Source organism: Plutella xylostella, chromosome 29 (assembly GCF_932276165.1).
Source record: "Plutella xylostella chromosome 29, ilPluXylo3.1, whole genome shotgun sequence".
Classification (NCBI taxonomy): domain Eukaryota; kingdom Metazoa; phylum Arthropoda; class Insecta; order Lepidoptera; family Plutellidae; genus Plutella; species Plutella xylostella.
Genome location: NC_064009.1, coordinates 2,615,476 through 2,628,941, shown reverse-complemented (window position 1 = coordinate 2,628,941; position 13,466 = coordinate 2,615,476). Strand labels below are relative to the sequence as shown.

The window sequence follows — 13,466 nt, the reverse complement described above, 5'->3', positions numbered from 1 at the left end:
ATTTTGATGCTGTTGCGTCTCAATGTTTCTTTCTGTGAATATTGAAAAATCAGCCTTAGTGAGTTTTTCCTGTCAACCGACGATATAAGAAAAAATACTTTACTCATACTTATTTGATTTCAATTTAATATACACAAACTGAGTGGATTGTATGATTCATTGTCTTCGTCCAATCGAAACAATCCTCTTCAAAATGTGCCGAACACAATTTTTGTTTAGTTCCCAATTTGTGCGACCGGTAATGTCTATCCATTTTCTTGTTTTTTTTTTTGTCGGAAACCTATGAAGCAGAGATAAATGGATGAGCATGAGCATTATAATCGTGGGCCAAATATGTGATGGGGTTTTTTTTAAAGGAAACACGCATTTCGTATCAATACAATAAACTTTATATTATACAGAAGAAATCACACATAGAAGAAAAAAACGAAACGAACGTTTCCTCACAATGAGAGGCACCTCATTTGAAAGAGGAGAATGACTTCTACAAAATACAATCTTCACAAAAACCGAATTCGTGCGCCCCATTTGTAAACCCAACCCGAGTCCGTTACAATTTCTAGTATTTTCTTTGCATACTATAATATTTGTGGGTAAAATAAATTTTCAATAACTTGCAACACCATGTGATTTGTTATGATATGGTACCTCGTAATTTTTACTTAAAACTGATACTAAAAGACCTTACAGTATTAAAATTAGTATCGTTTTATATTAAAATCGAGCCAATAGATAGTACTATGATGAATGTAAGCTTGTTAAACTTGATAGTATCTACTTACATGTGAAAATATATCTCATCCATCATTCCATCATGTTTTCGTTCAATATGCTCTATACAACCGAACAAAATCCACCCACCCATGTCACACACTCGTTAAGTGATGATAATAGTCTAATAAACTTAATAAACACCCACAAATCACTAGCAAATCAAAAATAAATAGCATTTAGAAAATTTTGTTGTAACTGTCAGCCTTTGTTTGGCAAAGATTTTTCATTTGTTTCATTGTTTGGCAAAGAGAACTGACGTAAACAGGCGCCACAGCAAAAAGGACAAAAAACATTTACAGCTTAACGTTTCTTTCTTACGCTTAATGTAGCTAAGCGTCTCTTTTTCGCAATGTCAGAACTGTCACGATTATACCCCTGTGGTAACTATTGTTTTGTGGTTGTCTTTGTGTTATATACATACTGGAGGTGTACTATGTACCAGTTAGGATGTTGCTTGCTCAATTTAAATTCAGACAGGTTGAGTGTTGAAGTGGAACAGGAGACTGATTCTTTTTCAGCCACATATGTGTGGCACAGGTGCTGTGATGATGGTTTTGTCCTTTTCATAGTATATACTGGGCATTTTCAGCTTGAAAACAAATCTGTTTTATTTATTTGTCATTTGCACTGGTTTATTATGCATACACTTTAGTAAGTGGGTAGGTATGCCACCCTGATCTCTTTTCCATGAATAATAACAAATTCTTAAAATTAGGTCTATTTAATGCAGGTTCTTTAAATACAGGACATGATGACTTTATTTTCGCAATGGATCGTTTTCAGGCAGATATAGTTGCTATAAATGAGACGTGGCTGGGCCAGGGACAGGGGGCGTGCGCGCCCTCAGTGCCGGGCTACAGGCTACGCCATGCACCCCGCCCCGCACACATGGGGCGCTCTCGCGGGGGCGGTGTTGGTTTTTATATTAAGAATAATATTAATGTGCGTTACCTAAATCACCCTTCAGTTAATGTAGAACAATACTGGATTTCAACGCGAGTTAAAGGATACCGTATAGCTATAGGTACGGCTTATAGACCGTCGTGGATAAATCTAGATGTATTTATTGATGCCTTAACAGAATCAGTAACTTCTTTTTCTAATCATGATCAAGTGGTCCTACTAGGTGATTTTAATGTTAATATGATGGATATGAGTACTAATGAAGCTAAAAAAATTAACCAATTTATTGATTACCTACATTTAAAACAAGTAGTTACTCAGCCTACACATTACTCTGTGGGTAATGAGACTCTTATAGACCTTGTTTGTACTAATATAAAAGTTAGTGATGTCACTGTCACCAATATCACCGGGTCGTTGGGACACGCCATGATAAATGTAACTTTAGCCATAAAAAAAATTAAGCCCCCAGTTAAATTCTTAACTTTTAGACCTATAAATCATATAAACTTAGAAAACTTTAACAGAGATCTTTTTGCATTAGACTTCGAAGCTTTAATTAGTTGCTCTACAGTGGATTTGGCAGTAAATCAATTTAACATCTTAATAACATCACTCTTTGATAAACATGCACCTGTTAGATCCATTAGGGTTCGAGAGGGTCAGTCTCTCCCGTGGGTGACTGACTCTTGCAAGCTAATGATTGACTTACGTAACAAAGCACATGAGAAATTTAGACTAACTAAATCCGATGAACATAAAAAGCACTATAAAGATTTAAAAAAACTTGTCGTTACTAGTATAGCCAATGAAAAACGCGCCTATTTTGATCAATTTATTAATACCCAAATTAATGAACCGAAAAAGCTTTGGAAAAATTTGAAGAATAAGGTCTTAGTCGATCCTTCTAAAAGTGACAGCTTACCAGATTCTTTTAATGATCCAAACAAAATTAATGAGCATTTTTTAGATATTCCTGGTACTAACGATGTTCCTGTTTCCAACCTTGACTTTTTTACTACTCACCGTTTTGGTACTGCTGTGTTCGAGCTTAACCCAGTCTCTGAAACTGAGATTGCCAGATATATTGTTGCTATAACATCCAATGCTACAGGCATAGATGGTATTAACCGGGATATGATTTTTCTTACACTTCCACATACTTTAACAGCTATTACTGCTATCGTTAATAGGTCTATTACTGAACAGTCTGTTCCGAAGTGCTGGAAATCAGCACTAATTAACCCACTGCCTAAGGTCGACCAACCCACTTCACTTAAGGATCTAAGGCCAATTAGTATTCTACCTTTTTTATCAAAACTAGTAGAGAAAGCCGTCTACACCCAACTTATAAAATTTATTGAGGAAAACAATATACTTCCATCCTTACAGTCTGGATTCCGCAAGAATCGTGGTACAATTACTGCATTGCTTGATGTTACAGATAATATTCTGGCTGAACAGGACATAGGTAATGCGACGATTCTATCGTTGCTGGACTTCTCACGTGCGTTTGATTGCCTGGATATTGATCTGCTTCTAGCTAAATTAACTTACTATGGTATAAGTGGTCATGCCATTGATTGGTTCAACAGTTATCTGTCGAATAGAACCCAGTCTGTCAAACTAATGCTGAATAATGGCACTAGCATCACATCAAATCCTTTACCCGTTAGTCGTGGGGTACCGCAAGGCTCAATCCTTGGTCCCCTTTTGTTTATAATTTATAGCACGGATCTAACCGCTGAAATTAAATATTGTAAGTACCACTGTTACGCTGATGATGTTCAACTCTATGCATCAGTCGCACTGGATAATTTGCAAAAAGTACTGGAGGGAATCAATGGTGATCTTGATAACATAGATAACTGGTCTAAAGATAATGCGTTGGTGCTGAACCCATCTAAATCGAAATATATGGTTTTGGGCTCCACTATGCAGGTCAGAAACATTATTAATACTAATGCTTTAACTATAAACATGAAAGGCCAGAGTATTGAACGCGTTCACGAGGCAAAGTGTCTGGGTTTGCTCCTTGATAGTGGTTTAAAATTTGAAAATCACATTCAGAATATTGTCAAAAACTGTTTTTTCCGTCTTAAAGTTCTATATAAAATCCGCTCCTTACTAACAGAAAAAGTACGCATTACGCTGTGTGAGACTCTAATCCTCTCTAGGCTGAATTATGGAGATACTGTTTACGGCCCTTGTCTTCTTGAGCGAACTCGGCGTCTAATACAGCGGGTGCAAAACGCCTGCTGTCGTTTTTGTTTTGACGTACCACCTCGAGGACACATTACTCCTTTTCTAAATAAAGCATCCATGCTAAACATGGAGGCCCGAAGGTACCTGCATACTTGTAGCCTAGTTTTCGACGTGTTAAAGTTTCAAAAACCTGAATACTTGTTTTCTAAACTTTGTTTCTCCCCTTTTCATGACAGGTATGGTACTAGATCTTTCCGCCCAATTTTGTCTGTCCCTAAACATGTTAGCGCCGCGTTTGAAGGAAGTTTCCGTTATCAAGCAACAAAATGCTGGAATAATATTCCACCACCTATAAGGCTCTTAAAAAATAAAATTAATTTTAAAAATAAAATAAAATTGTTTCTTCTTATTAACCTTTAAGTATGGACGTGGAGTCTCACAGGCTACCTAATGTTTACGTTTTCATAGTTTTGCCTATTTCCCCCCGATCCCCGCGATTGAGCGGCTCAGTAGCTTTTGTTTTAGTTGCCAAATTACCAATGAGGGAGGAGGTTGAGTCGTCCGGTGAATATCACGTGAGTAATGACCATCAAAAAATTGACTGGAGCCTGTCAGGCTACACGTCCATTGTTGTCATACAATATATTTTGTATGGGCGATTATGTTTTTTTTAGATTTTTTTTTTTAATGTGAAAAATAAGTAATGCTGGTACTTCTAAAGGTAAAGGTAATTTAAAAAAAAACTAGCACGTGTGCACGTAGTGCCTCATGTGCAAAGATGTGATATAAATAGACGATTGCCAAGAGAACTGAGGTTGACTAATGAATCGAGTTTTAGGTGATGATAATTATGGTCACAGAAGGTGTCCAGGATCAAGAAACCAGTCAAGGGTCCACAAGAGCATGTAGAATCTGTCCCGCGAAAAAATATAGGATGAATACCTATGTTTGTGTTGCCTGTGTGTCTCCAAGTGTTCTAGACCTCTGTGCATTGACTGCCAATAAATTGGCGCTATTAGACTGTGGTCAATATTTTATATAATAGTTACCTGAAGCAGGTGTTTTGTGTTTTCGGTTACTTATGTATTATATTTTAAGAAAATAAGACTAATTTTGTTATAGTAATAAGTTTGACTGTTTTTAATACCAGAAAATGTAGCCTCAGTAAATTAGGACTTAAAAGTGCCATAAGTTTGAATTTTTCACATTTCTATATTTTTTTAAATAATATTTGATTACATAAGCACGTTATTTTATTGCTAAATCCTTTAAATACAATATCCAATCAGTTTTAAAGTAATCTTATATCAAATTCTCAAAAAAAAAGTGTATGCATATAGGAGCCTGTGAGGCTCCACGTCCGCACTGGTGTTAAGAAAAAATGACGTCCATACTTAAAGGTTAAGCAAAAGACTTGATAACAAATTTAGTTATCTACAATAACTATTTATTCATTACATATTTTCTATATTTTTGTTACATCCGGCGCAGATCGTCTAACAATAAATACATTCATGCAATATTAATACTATGGTGGGTGCTCTGTCATCCACTGAGTACGACCCTGTGTCTCTTGCTGGTTAGCTGCACACCTTTACAACATTATCAAACTAAAATAGGTAATTTTTCTTCAAAACAATATATTTTAAGTAGTTTTTTTTGCTCACAATTTATGTAATTCGGCACCCTTGGAACAATTAAATGGGAGGTAACTGAAAATCAGCGGTTTGCTCCTGGAGTAAACATCCACGCTGAGTTACTTCACCCTTTTGGTCCGCTTCAACACACAACCTGCCAAGTACAAACCTGTCTTTATCATAGCTACTATTTACCTAGTTATAAGTACAAATGTGTATATCTGTAATTGTGATTTGTTGTGTATGTAAGAAAGTGGATCAAATAAACGCTTTATCTATCTATCTATCTATCAAGACAACCTTAGGGATACTTTAGGATAAAAATCTTAGTCCATGTTAACAACTCTTCCTTATTTTGTTCCTACAGAAAGCGATGGAGAGGGCATCGAACAGAAGGTATCGATAATGCTGAACGGGGAAGAATCTGAACTATACTTCGTCAACTGCACTACGGTTAAGGTAAGCTTTTATACAGGGTGTTGCAAAAAGGGTTCATAGTAAAAAGTCACGTGACCAACAAAGTTTCTATGGAAAAGGAATTTTTATATTCGTGAATATCCAAAACTCGTAGAACAAAAGTTGTTCAGAATGACCCCTTGAGTCACCCCCTTTTGGCTTAGTATACCCTTTTTGCAACACCCTGTATAACGCTGTAGTAATGAGGGAATCATCATAATTTATTGAGGACCGAATGGTGTAGTGGTTAGTGACCCTGACTGCTATGCGGAAGGTCTCATGACTCTCATGACATAATGTAGAATGATTACCAATATGACCACCAAATTTTTCAAAAGTGAAATGATTCATCCTCTTTGATGGGCCACACACACACACAAGCAGACAATAACTTCACAAACAATTCACTTAGATATACCTTAAAATAATATCCTTTTTTATCATAACAAGGGTATTCCGGAATATGATCCCTCGTTAATTACATTTGGTGAATCATTGTGAATTCGCAATCGGAGACAGTTCCAAAGAGTTATATTTACATAGAAACTCGTGCATAGTAGCCGGCTCTTTTGTTGTATTTCAAAGGGACAAGGGGAAAGGGGGTTCGTCTGAAGGGCTTATTGACCCGCTCCTATACGTCGACACAAACCTGTAGCTATTGGCTACTTGACACTCATACCTCCACCGCCGCTTTAGCGCCAATAAATTATGTATTTTAGATGGCTTTTAGTGTAGACTTATATTGGAAGTGTTAATTTAAATAAAGAATGTCTGAAGTATTCAGGTATTTTCTTACAATCACAGATTGGATCCTCTTAGAGCACAAACTTACATAAAAAGGCTCATAACTTCCGAACAGCAAACCCAATTTCAACAAAACATATCTCAAAATACTCGCAATCAAATCACCTTTAACACAAAGAAGACTGCACTTCATTCCTTCCATCCGTTCAATAGCTACATCACCTCAAAGTTTCAATAAAACTCCCTTTTATGGTCACAGTACATCATTGAGTATGAATCACCCGAGTCCGCGTTGTTCTATGCAGTACATTTATATATACGCTAATACGTAACGCCTTTCTATTCTTCTGTCGCGAGCTCGCAAACGCCTGGTTGATAGGAGAAAAGAAAGGCGATCCGTTGACGTTACGCTTATATTTGCTGTGACTTTTAAATCCCTGTCCTTCCCTCAGGAAGAGATGGAGCGGCTGGAACCGCCAGACGCCTTCATCATCATCTACTCCGTGGTGGACAAGGCGTCGTTCCAGAAGGCAGAACAGGAGCTGGCGAGGCTTCTAGACGGGGACATGCTGCGCGCGCGGCCCGCCGTGCTGGCGGCTAACAAGATCGACCTGGCCCGCAGCCGCGCCGTCTCCACGCAAGGTGAGCTGCTGCCCCGATTTATGCAGGTGTTCCCGATGTATGTAGCTAAACGATGATGGCATCTTAGCGACCGGCATTTTCAAACGAGGGACATTTTGAAGGTAAGCGTCGTACGCAACGGACGCATCGAATTCAGTATTCTTTGTTTAGAAATTCACACAAGTGCGTCCACTACATCGGCATAGTTTTCATTTATGAAAATGCTCTTCGTACGATAGCACGCTTAGCTTTAAGAGAGAAAAGGCGCTACAGTAGTAAATTGCGAATTGTAGGTACTTAAAGTATTAGTCTAGTACTTACTTAGCTATATCGTAATAAGTATCCAGTTTAGATTCTTCGCACATTTTCGTGGTTGAGTGACATAGAATGGTTGTCGCTAACATGACGTTTTGTTACGTGAATAATTGAGGCACTCATCTCTGCCAAGCGCAATAATACTGGTTCTTTCATGGTTCTTTCTGCTATTACTTAGCTACCGCTGTCAAAGGTCGTTGGCCCAGGGTGGTCACTTTATATGACGAAAAACGAAGTCTAGAAGCGCTGCTGCTGCTTGAGCCACAAATCGATCTCGTTGTATTGCACGACAGCTCTCGTTCGTTCGTTTTTCGTCAGTACAAAGTAACCCTCCAGTGGCTGCACGCAACTTTTGCCTATTTGTGATCTCGTGTACCCTGGTTACCGCAATGGTTATCGGTACTTGGGAAAATATGACCGGCCACTTTATGAGCACTGCAGGGTTGGCACAAAGAGACTTTTGTAACCTCAAAATATCCCCAAGAAATTCTTTCGGTCGCAGCAAAAGGTTAGTAATCTCGTATGGGCGAGATCGTGAGTACCTGCTGCCGCTGCACGGGTTCGTTATCGACGTAGGTATATAAACGTCACTACATGGCGATGCGCCATAAATACGACGCTGAGATTATTGAAACGCGCATTAAACTACTTTATCGACGTCGATAACGAACCCGTAGAGCAGCCGCTGTTATGTTAAGTAAGTACGGTCTACTAGTGGAATTTTATGTTTAGTTTATTCCATCGAAGGTCGTTTCATGCGGCTTCTGGAATCAAGTCACGATCGAGTGCTCAGAGATTTGATGGACCCGCTTATGCCGTTCCAATCAAAAGTTGTAAGTCAGGTTAGATCGATGTGCACTGGAAAGGATTTCCTACAAACCGTCATAGGATTTTAAAAAACGTAAAGTTTTGAATAACTTAGATTGAAACCGAAGTCAATTATACTTACCTACATCAGAAAGATTCTAGTACAGATTTTTAAAACAAAGGCAGAGAGGTTAATTTTGATATCAAGTTACCCTTTATGAGTAAAATAAAATACGGAAATATATATTTTAATAATTATTTGAGCGTAAACGCATTTTGTATGTATAACTCATCCCATATTGAGTGCGTCATCAAAGCCTTATAAATTATTCCACGGCATTAATTTGGGGAAATGGATAGAGGCGTATTATAAAATTTAATCAAGAATAATTTACTAGGCTTATCAGGTATTTTGTTCGTAGTAAGAGCTGTATTGCCACTAACAAAACAGGCAAAATGTGCCGTTAGATCTAAGCTCTACAATGCGATACGACCTACCACCAAAGGAATTATTTTTACTTTGCCTTCTTCATAGGTGGAAGATAGATCAATCAAATAATATCTAGATTCTAGAGGTTAACCGTCGAGCTTTTTCACACTTTACAACAGGTTTAAAATGGACGTTGTGATATACGAATTTTTACTTTTTGACGTAAAGAGCCGAAACTCGTGTGTTTGAAAGTCAATTTTAACCTTGTTACCTTACAATACGGTCTATGAATTTGTGGGTAAGTATTTCCATAACATAATTGTATCCAACCCGTCGGTGGGTCTTAAAAATAAGGTTTGCGCTGGGGTGGCCTAACATATCTCTTTTGCTGACTGTACACTGATAAAAATCCCACCCTGTATAGCCAATGGCCGCTGTCGGGTTCCGTCTGTCCGCCGGCTAATGAACAGAAACTCACTTGATTGAATCTCTCCATTATTTATTGCGGAAAACCAGCCTTCGTTCGTTTATTTCTTCTCACACTTAGGCCGAGGTACAGTCAGCCTCATTAGTAGTTATGCCTACACTTTTGTACTTAGTCAAACTCACAAACCGCTTAGATTAACAATATGCTGTCAGATACAAAAACAAATCAAACAAACTGTCAGCATTTTATTAGGTACTGCCAAACTGTTTAAGATAAGATGACTGTATGCTGTATGCTCTGCTACCGGTTTACTATAATGGGGGAAATAAACTGATAATAGTTAGGGTAAAATGGGGTTTTTATTCATGATAGTGTGCTCTTGGCTGATTTATTATATTAACCGCCAAAACAAGTACTGAGCATCTCTGTTTCTTTTGGTGGCGTTGCGTTGTACGTAACTCTTACATGGATGAATAAAAAATGGCTGTAGATGTAGATCCTATTTGCGATGTTTTTAAGAATACTCATTAAGTAGCTGTAAAGGTTTTAAAAATCCGGTATTCTCTTTGAACATAATGCTTAAATAAAAAAAATGAGGATCGGACTGTACTAAGACTTGAAAGCAATTGATTTCCCTGAAGACTGGGGACGTAATCCATGGAACCACTTGTACTTCGGAAGAAGTATTTTGATTATTACAGCCGCTCCCGATATTAATATTATTGTTAATAATTTTTGTCTCTGAAACTTTTAATTTTGAATTATTTTATACAGGGAATCGTCGACAGTGAAGGGAAATTAAATGTTCAGGATAGCTCTATTTTGAAAGAACAACAAAGAACAAATGTGTTTATTTTACAATAGTTACAGAATAATTAGGACTTAATATGTATAGCGCTGATTCTATATAATATAATATTCCCTATTTTTTTATTATCTGGCAGAAATGATAGATTTTAAGTAGCTAGTAAGTAAGTAGGTACCTAAGTGAATTATTTAAATTGCTTGGAAACATATTTATTTATTTACACTTTATTGTACACAAAAATCAATTTTTACATGGAAACATTTAAAAAACAGAGCTAATAATTTGCGCACAAAGGCGGACTTATTGCTAAAAAGCAATTTCTACCAGCCAACCTTTACCATTTCTACATTTTCTCTGTAACTAATTTGTAAGAAAATTACCTTTTATACTTCAAGGGTATTGAAATAATAATAATTAGGATAAGCTTAGAAAGGCTTTCGCAGTAATCTGATAAAATTCTCATTATCTTTAGCAGACTCATGTAAACAGTGGAAAATTTTCTTGTATTTTACTTTAACTCTAATTATTTTAAAACATTCCAAGCACAATTTAGAAGACAGGATAAAAGGAAGAAAAACATTTATTTTCACGAAAAAAAACATTACAAATTTACAGTTAAAATAAATTAATTTCATTAAGAAAAACAACTCTGTTTTCGTTTTTAGCTGAGCTTTTAACGTACAGTAGGTATATATCGTCCGACAATGCTCAGGTACTTTACATAATGCAAGCGTAAAAGATAAACGAACGGCTGGCGGCTGGACCAAATTTTATAAAAAAATCCATGTAGTAACCACCAGTCACCCTGAATTTACACATAGGCTACCTATTGCGAATCTACGCTCAGCAAGAGAAATGAAAAAGGTCCACTTACCTAGATGTTTATGAAAATATTTACGTTATAATTAGACAATATTGCAGACGGCGTCATTATGATAGTATTATTTCCGTTTAGGAGTTATTTGGCACCGTATGTGTTTCATTGCTGGAAAGTGTATTTAAAGTATAAACCACTCGCGAGCTATGAGAAAGTTCCACCTACCTTGTGTCTAAAGTGTATAATAACATAACCTCTCTCCCCCGGCAGATGGCAAGTGCATGGCGTGCACCTACAAGGCCAAGTTCATCGAAGTATCAGTCGGAATCAACCACAACGTGGACGAACTCCTAGTCGGCATCCTCAACCAGATCCGGCTAAAGAAACAACAGTACTCGGCCGAGGGAGGCAGAGAATCCTCGCCCGCCCATTGGTACAAATCCAGGGGGGTCGTACGAGCCAGCATGAAGGCCAGACAGATGCTGACCTGGATTTTTGGAAAAGAGGATTCGAAATTCAAAAACTGTGAGAACCTGAATGTGCTGTGAGTGGAGACCCGACGGACTGAAGGCCCCGTGTTCGTGTGAGCCTGCGGTCCGTGTGTTCAGAGACAGGTGCTAGTTGTAAGGTTTTGTGGTGTTTTTTGCGTTGGTTTTGGGAGTTGCGAGTTGGCGGATGTTATTTGTGTTAATTTTAGAAATATATTGGCTTCCACTGTGTATTTTGCTTCGTATCAATCGTATTTCGTCAATCATGATTCCCTTAAACTTTTAGCCAGACACCGTGAAACAGCTCAAAACAACATCGTGAAGCTTAGTTTAATACCGGTCAATAATTTGGAAGCTATAGATTGCATCCAGAGGCGTGCTTTGGATGAGGCCTACATCCAGCAGCGTTATAAGTTGATGATGATGATGATTTGGAAGCAAAACGACTATCATTGTTCATTTGCATAGACATCGTGATAAGTACGACTGATACGAGAATCAATGTTTTAACCGACTTCGAAAAACAAAGTCGGTTAGTTGTTTGATAGATATTTGTTCGTATTATTTGTTGTCTTTATGTGCCAAACGTCGAGAGAATTTAATATAAGATGTATTTGAACTATAGATAATTATTACCTTTAAGTGATAGATACAGTATTTGCCTGTATACAAATATAAAATTTATCATTAGTCATTACACAGTCTAATAATAATACTAGAGGTTAAAAAATATCAGCAATATTAATTTAAGTCATAACTATAATTACTTACTTAATCTAAATACATAATATTACCTATGGTTATGAGATGCCCAAAAAATTTACTGGACCATTGTAGAAAAATATATACCTAAAGCCCAATGAATTAAAATATTCATTTGTACCTACCTCAGAATAAAATGTACAATCTCTCAGCTGCACGGCACCCTTAACGACGAAGATAAAGATCATTTCAGATTTTATCACGACTCACCTAAAACACCGCGATGAGATTAGTGAGACATGCATTATGCGCATGTTATGTCACGTCAGCCATGCATCGAATGTAGCACGGGGAGCACGACAACGCACTACGTGAATGGCGTTATGTATTTTTATCACGTCTTATCTTTCTAGCTACATGCTCTATACATGCTATACTGCTCTGGACCCGCAATACGTGCTATCGACGTCAATAAACTCGTTTAATGAGCCAATCAAAGCTGCTTATTTATGACGAATCGCGATATACCTACTTTTAACTACGTCTTTAAGGGACCCATGCAAGGATGATTGACAATGACGTCTTATACGAGACCGTCAATTCAACATTTCGATAAAATTTTATGACCAAAAAATATCCGAGTATAAATGAAACTGTAGCTGTAATTACCCAATATTTTTTGTATTAATTTTGAGATATGAAGGTTCCACTATAATCCTTCCAACCAGGCCAAATACCTACAGAAATTATGTATATTAGATAAATATTCTTAAAAAGTATTAATAAATAATTTATAAAGCATTTTGTCATAAGATCTATTGTAGCCAATGTTGTTTTGTGAGAAATATTTTCTGCTTATGTTAACCTACCTATATCATATGCAAAAAAAAATTAAAAACAGAAAACAGCTAAGTACGTAATTTGTATTATTGTATTCCACAACCCACTGTTAAAAATGATAAATGCATACATTTATTTAGCTATGTAAATATGTAAGTAAGTATATTGTTAGTACATAATAACATCAATGCATTCGCACGAAAGGATTTGATGTTATAAATGATACCTAAATATGAAATTTACCACTTACATGATATACTTAAATAAAATTTCGTACTTTTGAAACATAAGTTAAATTGAAAATTTCATCAATTATAATAGTTGTTTTTTAGTGGTTTACACATTAACTTGAATGCTAGACGAAAACATTTTCAATTTTCAATCATGTTATTGCAGCCGGCAATAAAGGAAATCAATTACCGTGTGTAAGTTAACTAACTTTCAATACAATGTTACTATGTGTATCTTTAATATACAGGGTGTTGCAAAATT

General features: G+C 36.7%; 1 protein-coding gene across 1 annotated transcript in view; it reads left to right on the top strand.

The window, feature by feature from the left end:
* The window catches only part of LOC105388958 (GTP-binding protein REM 1), a 93,141-nt gene extending 80,791 nt beyond the window's left edge, over window positions 1-12,350 (top strand). The window contains exons 3-5 of the mRNA XM_038116109.2: window positions 5,887-5,978; window positions 7,172-7,361; window positions 11,215-12,350. Coding sequence (XP_037972037.2) covers window positions 5,887-5,978; window positions 7,172-7,361; window positions 11,215-11,492 — 560 coding nt within the window. The 3' untranslated portion in view covers window positions 11,493-12,350. The remainder of the gene's footprint in view (window positions 1-5,886; window positions 5,979-7,171; window positions 7,362-11,214) is intronic.
* Window positions 12,351-13,466: the final 1,116 nt, after the last annotated feature.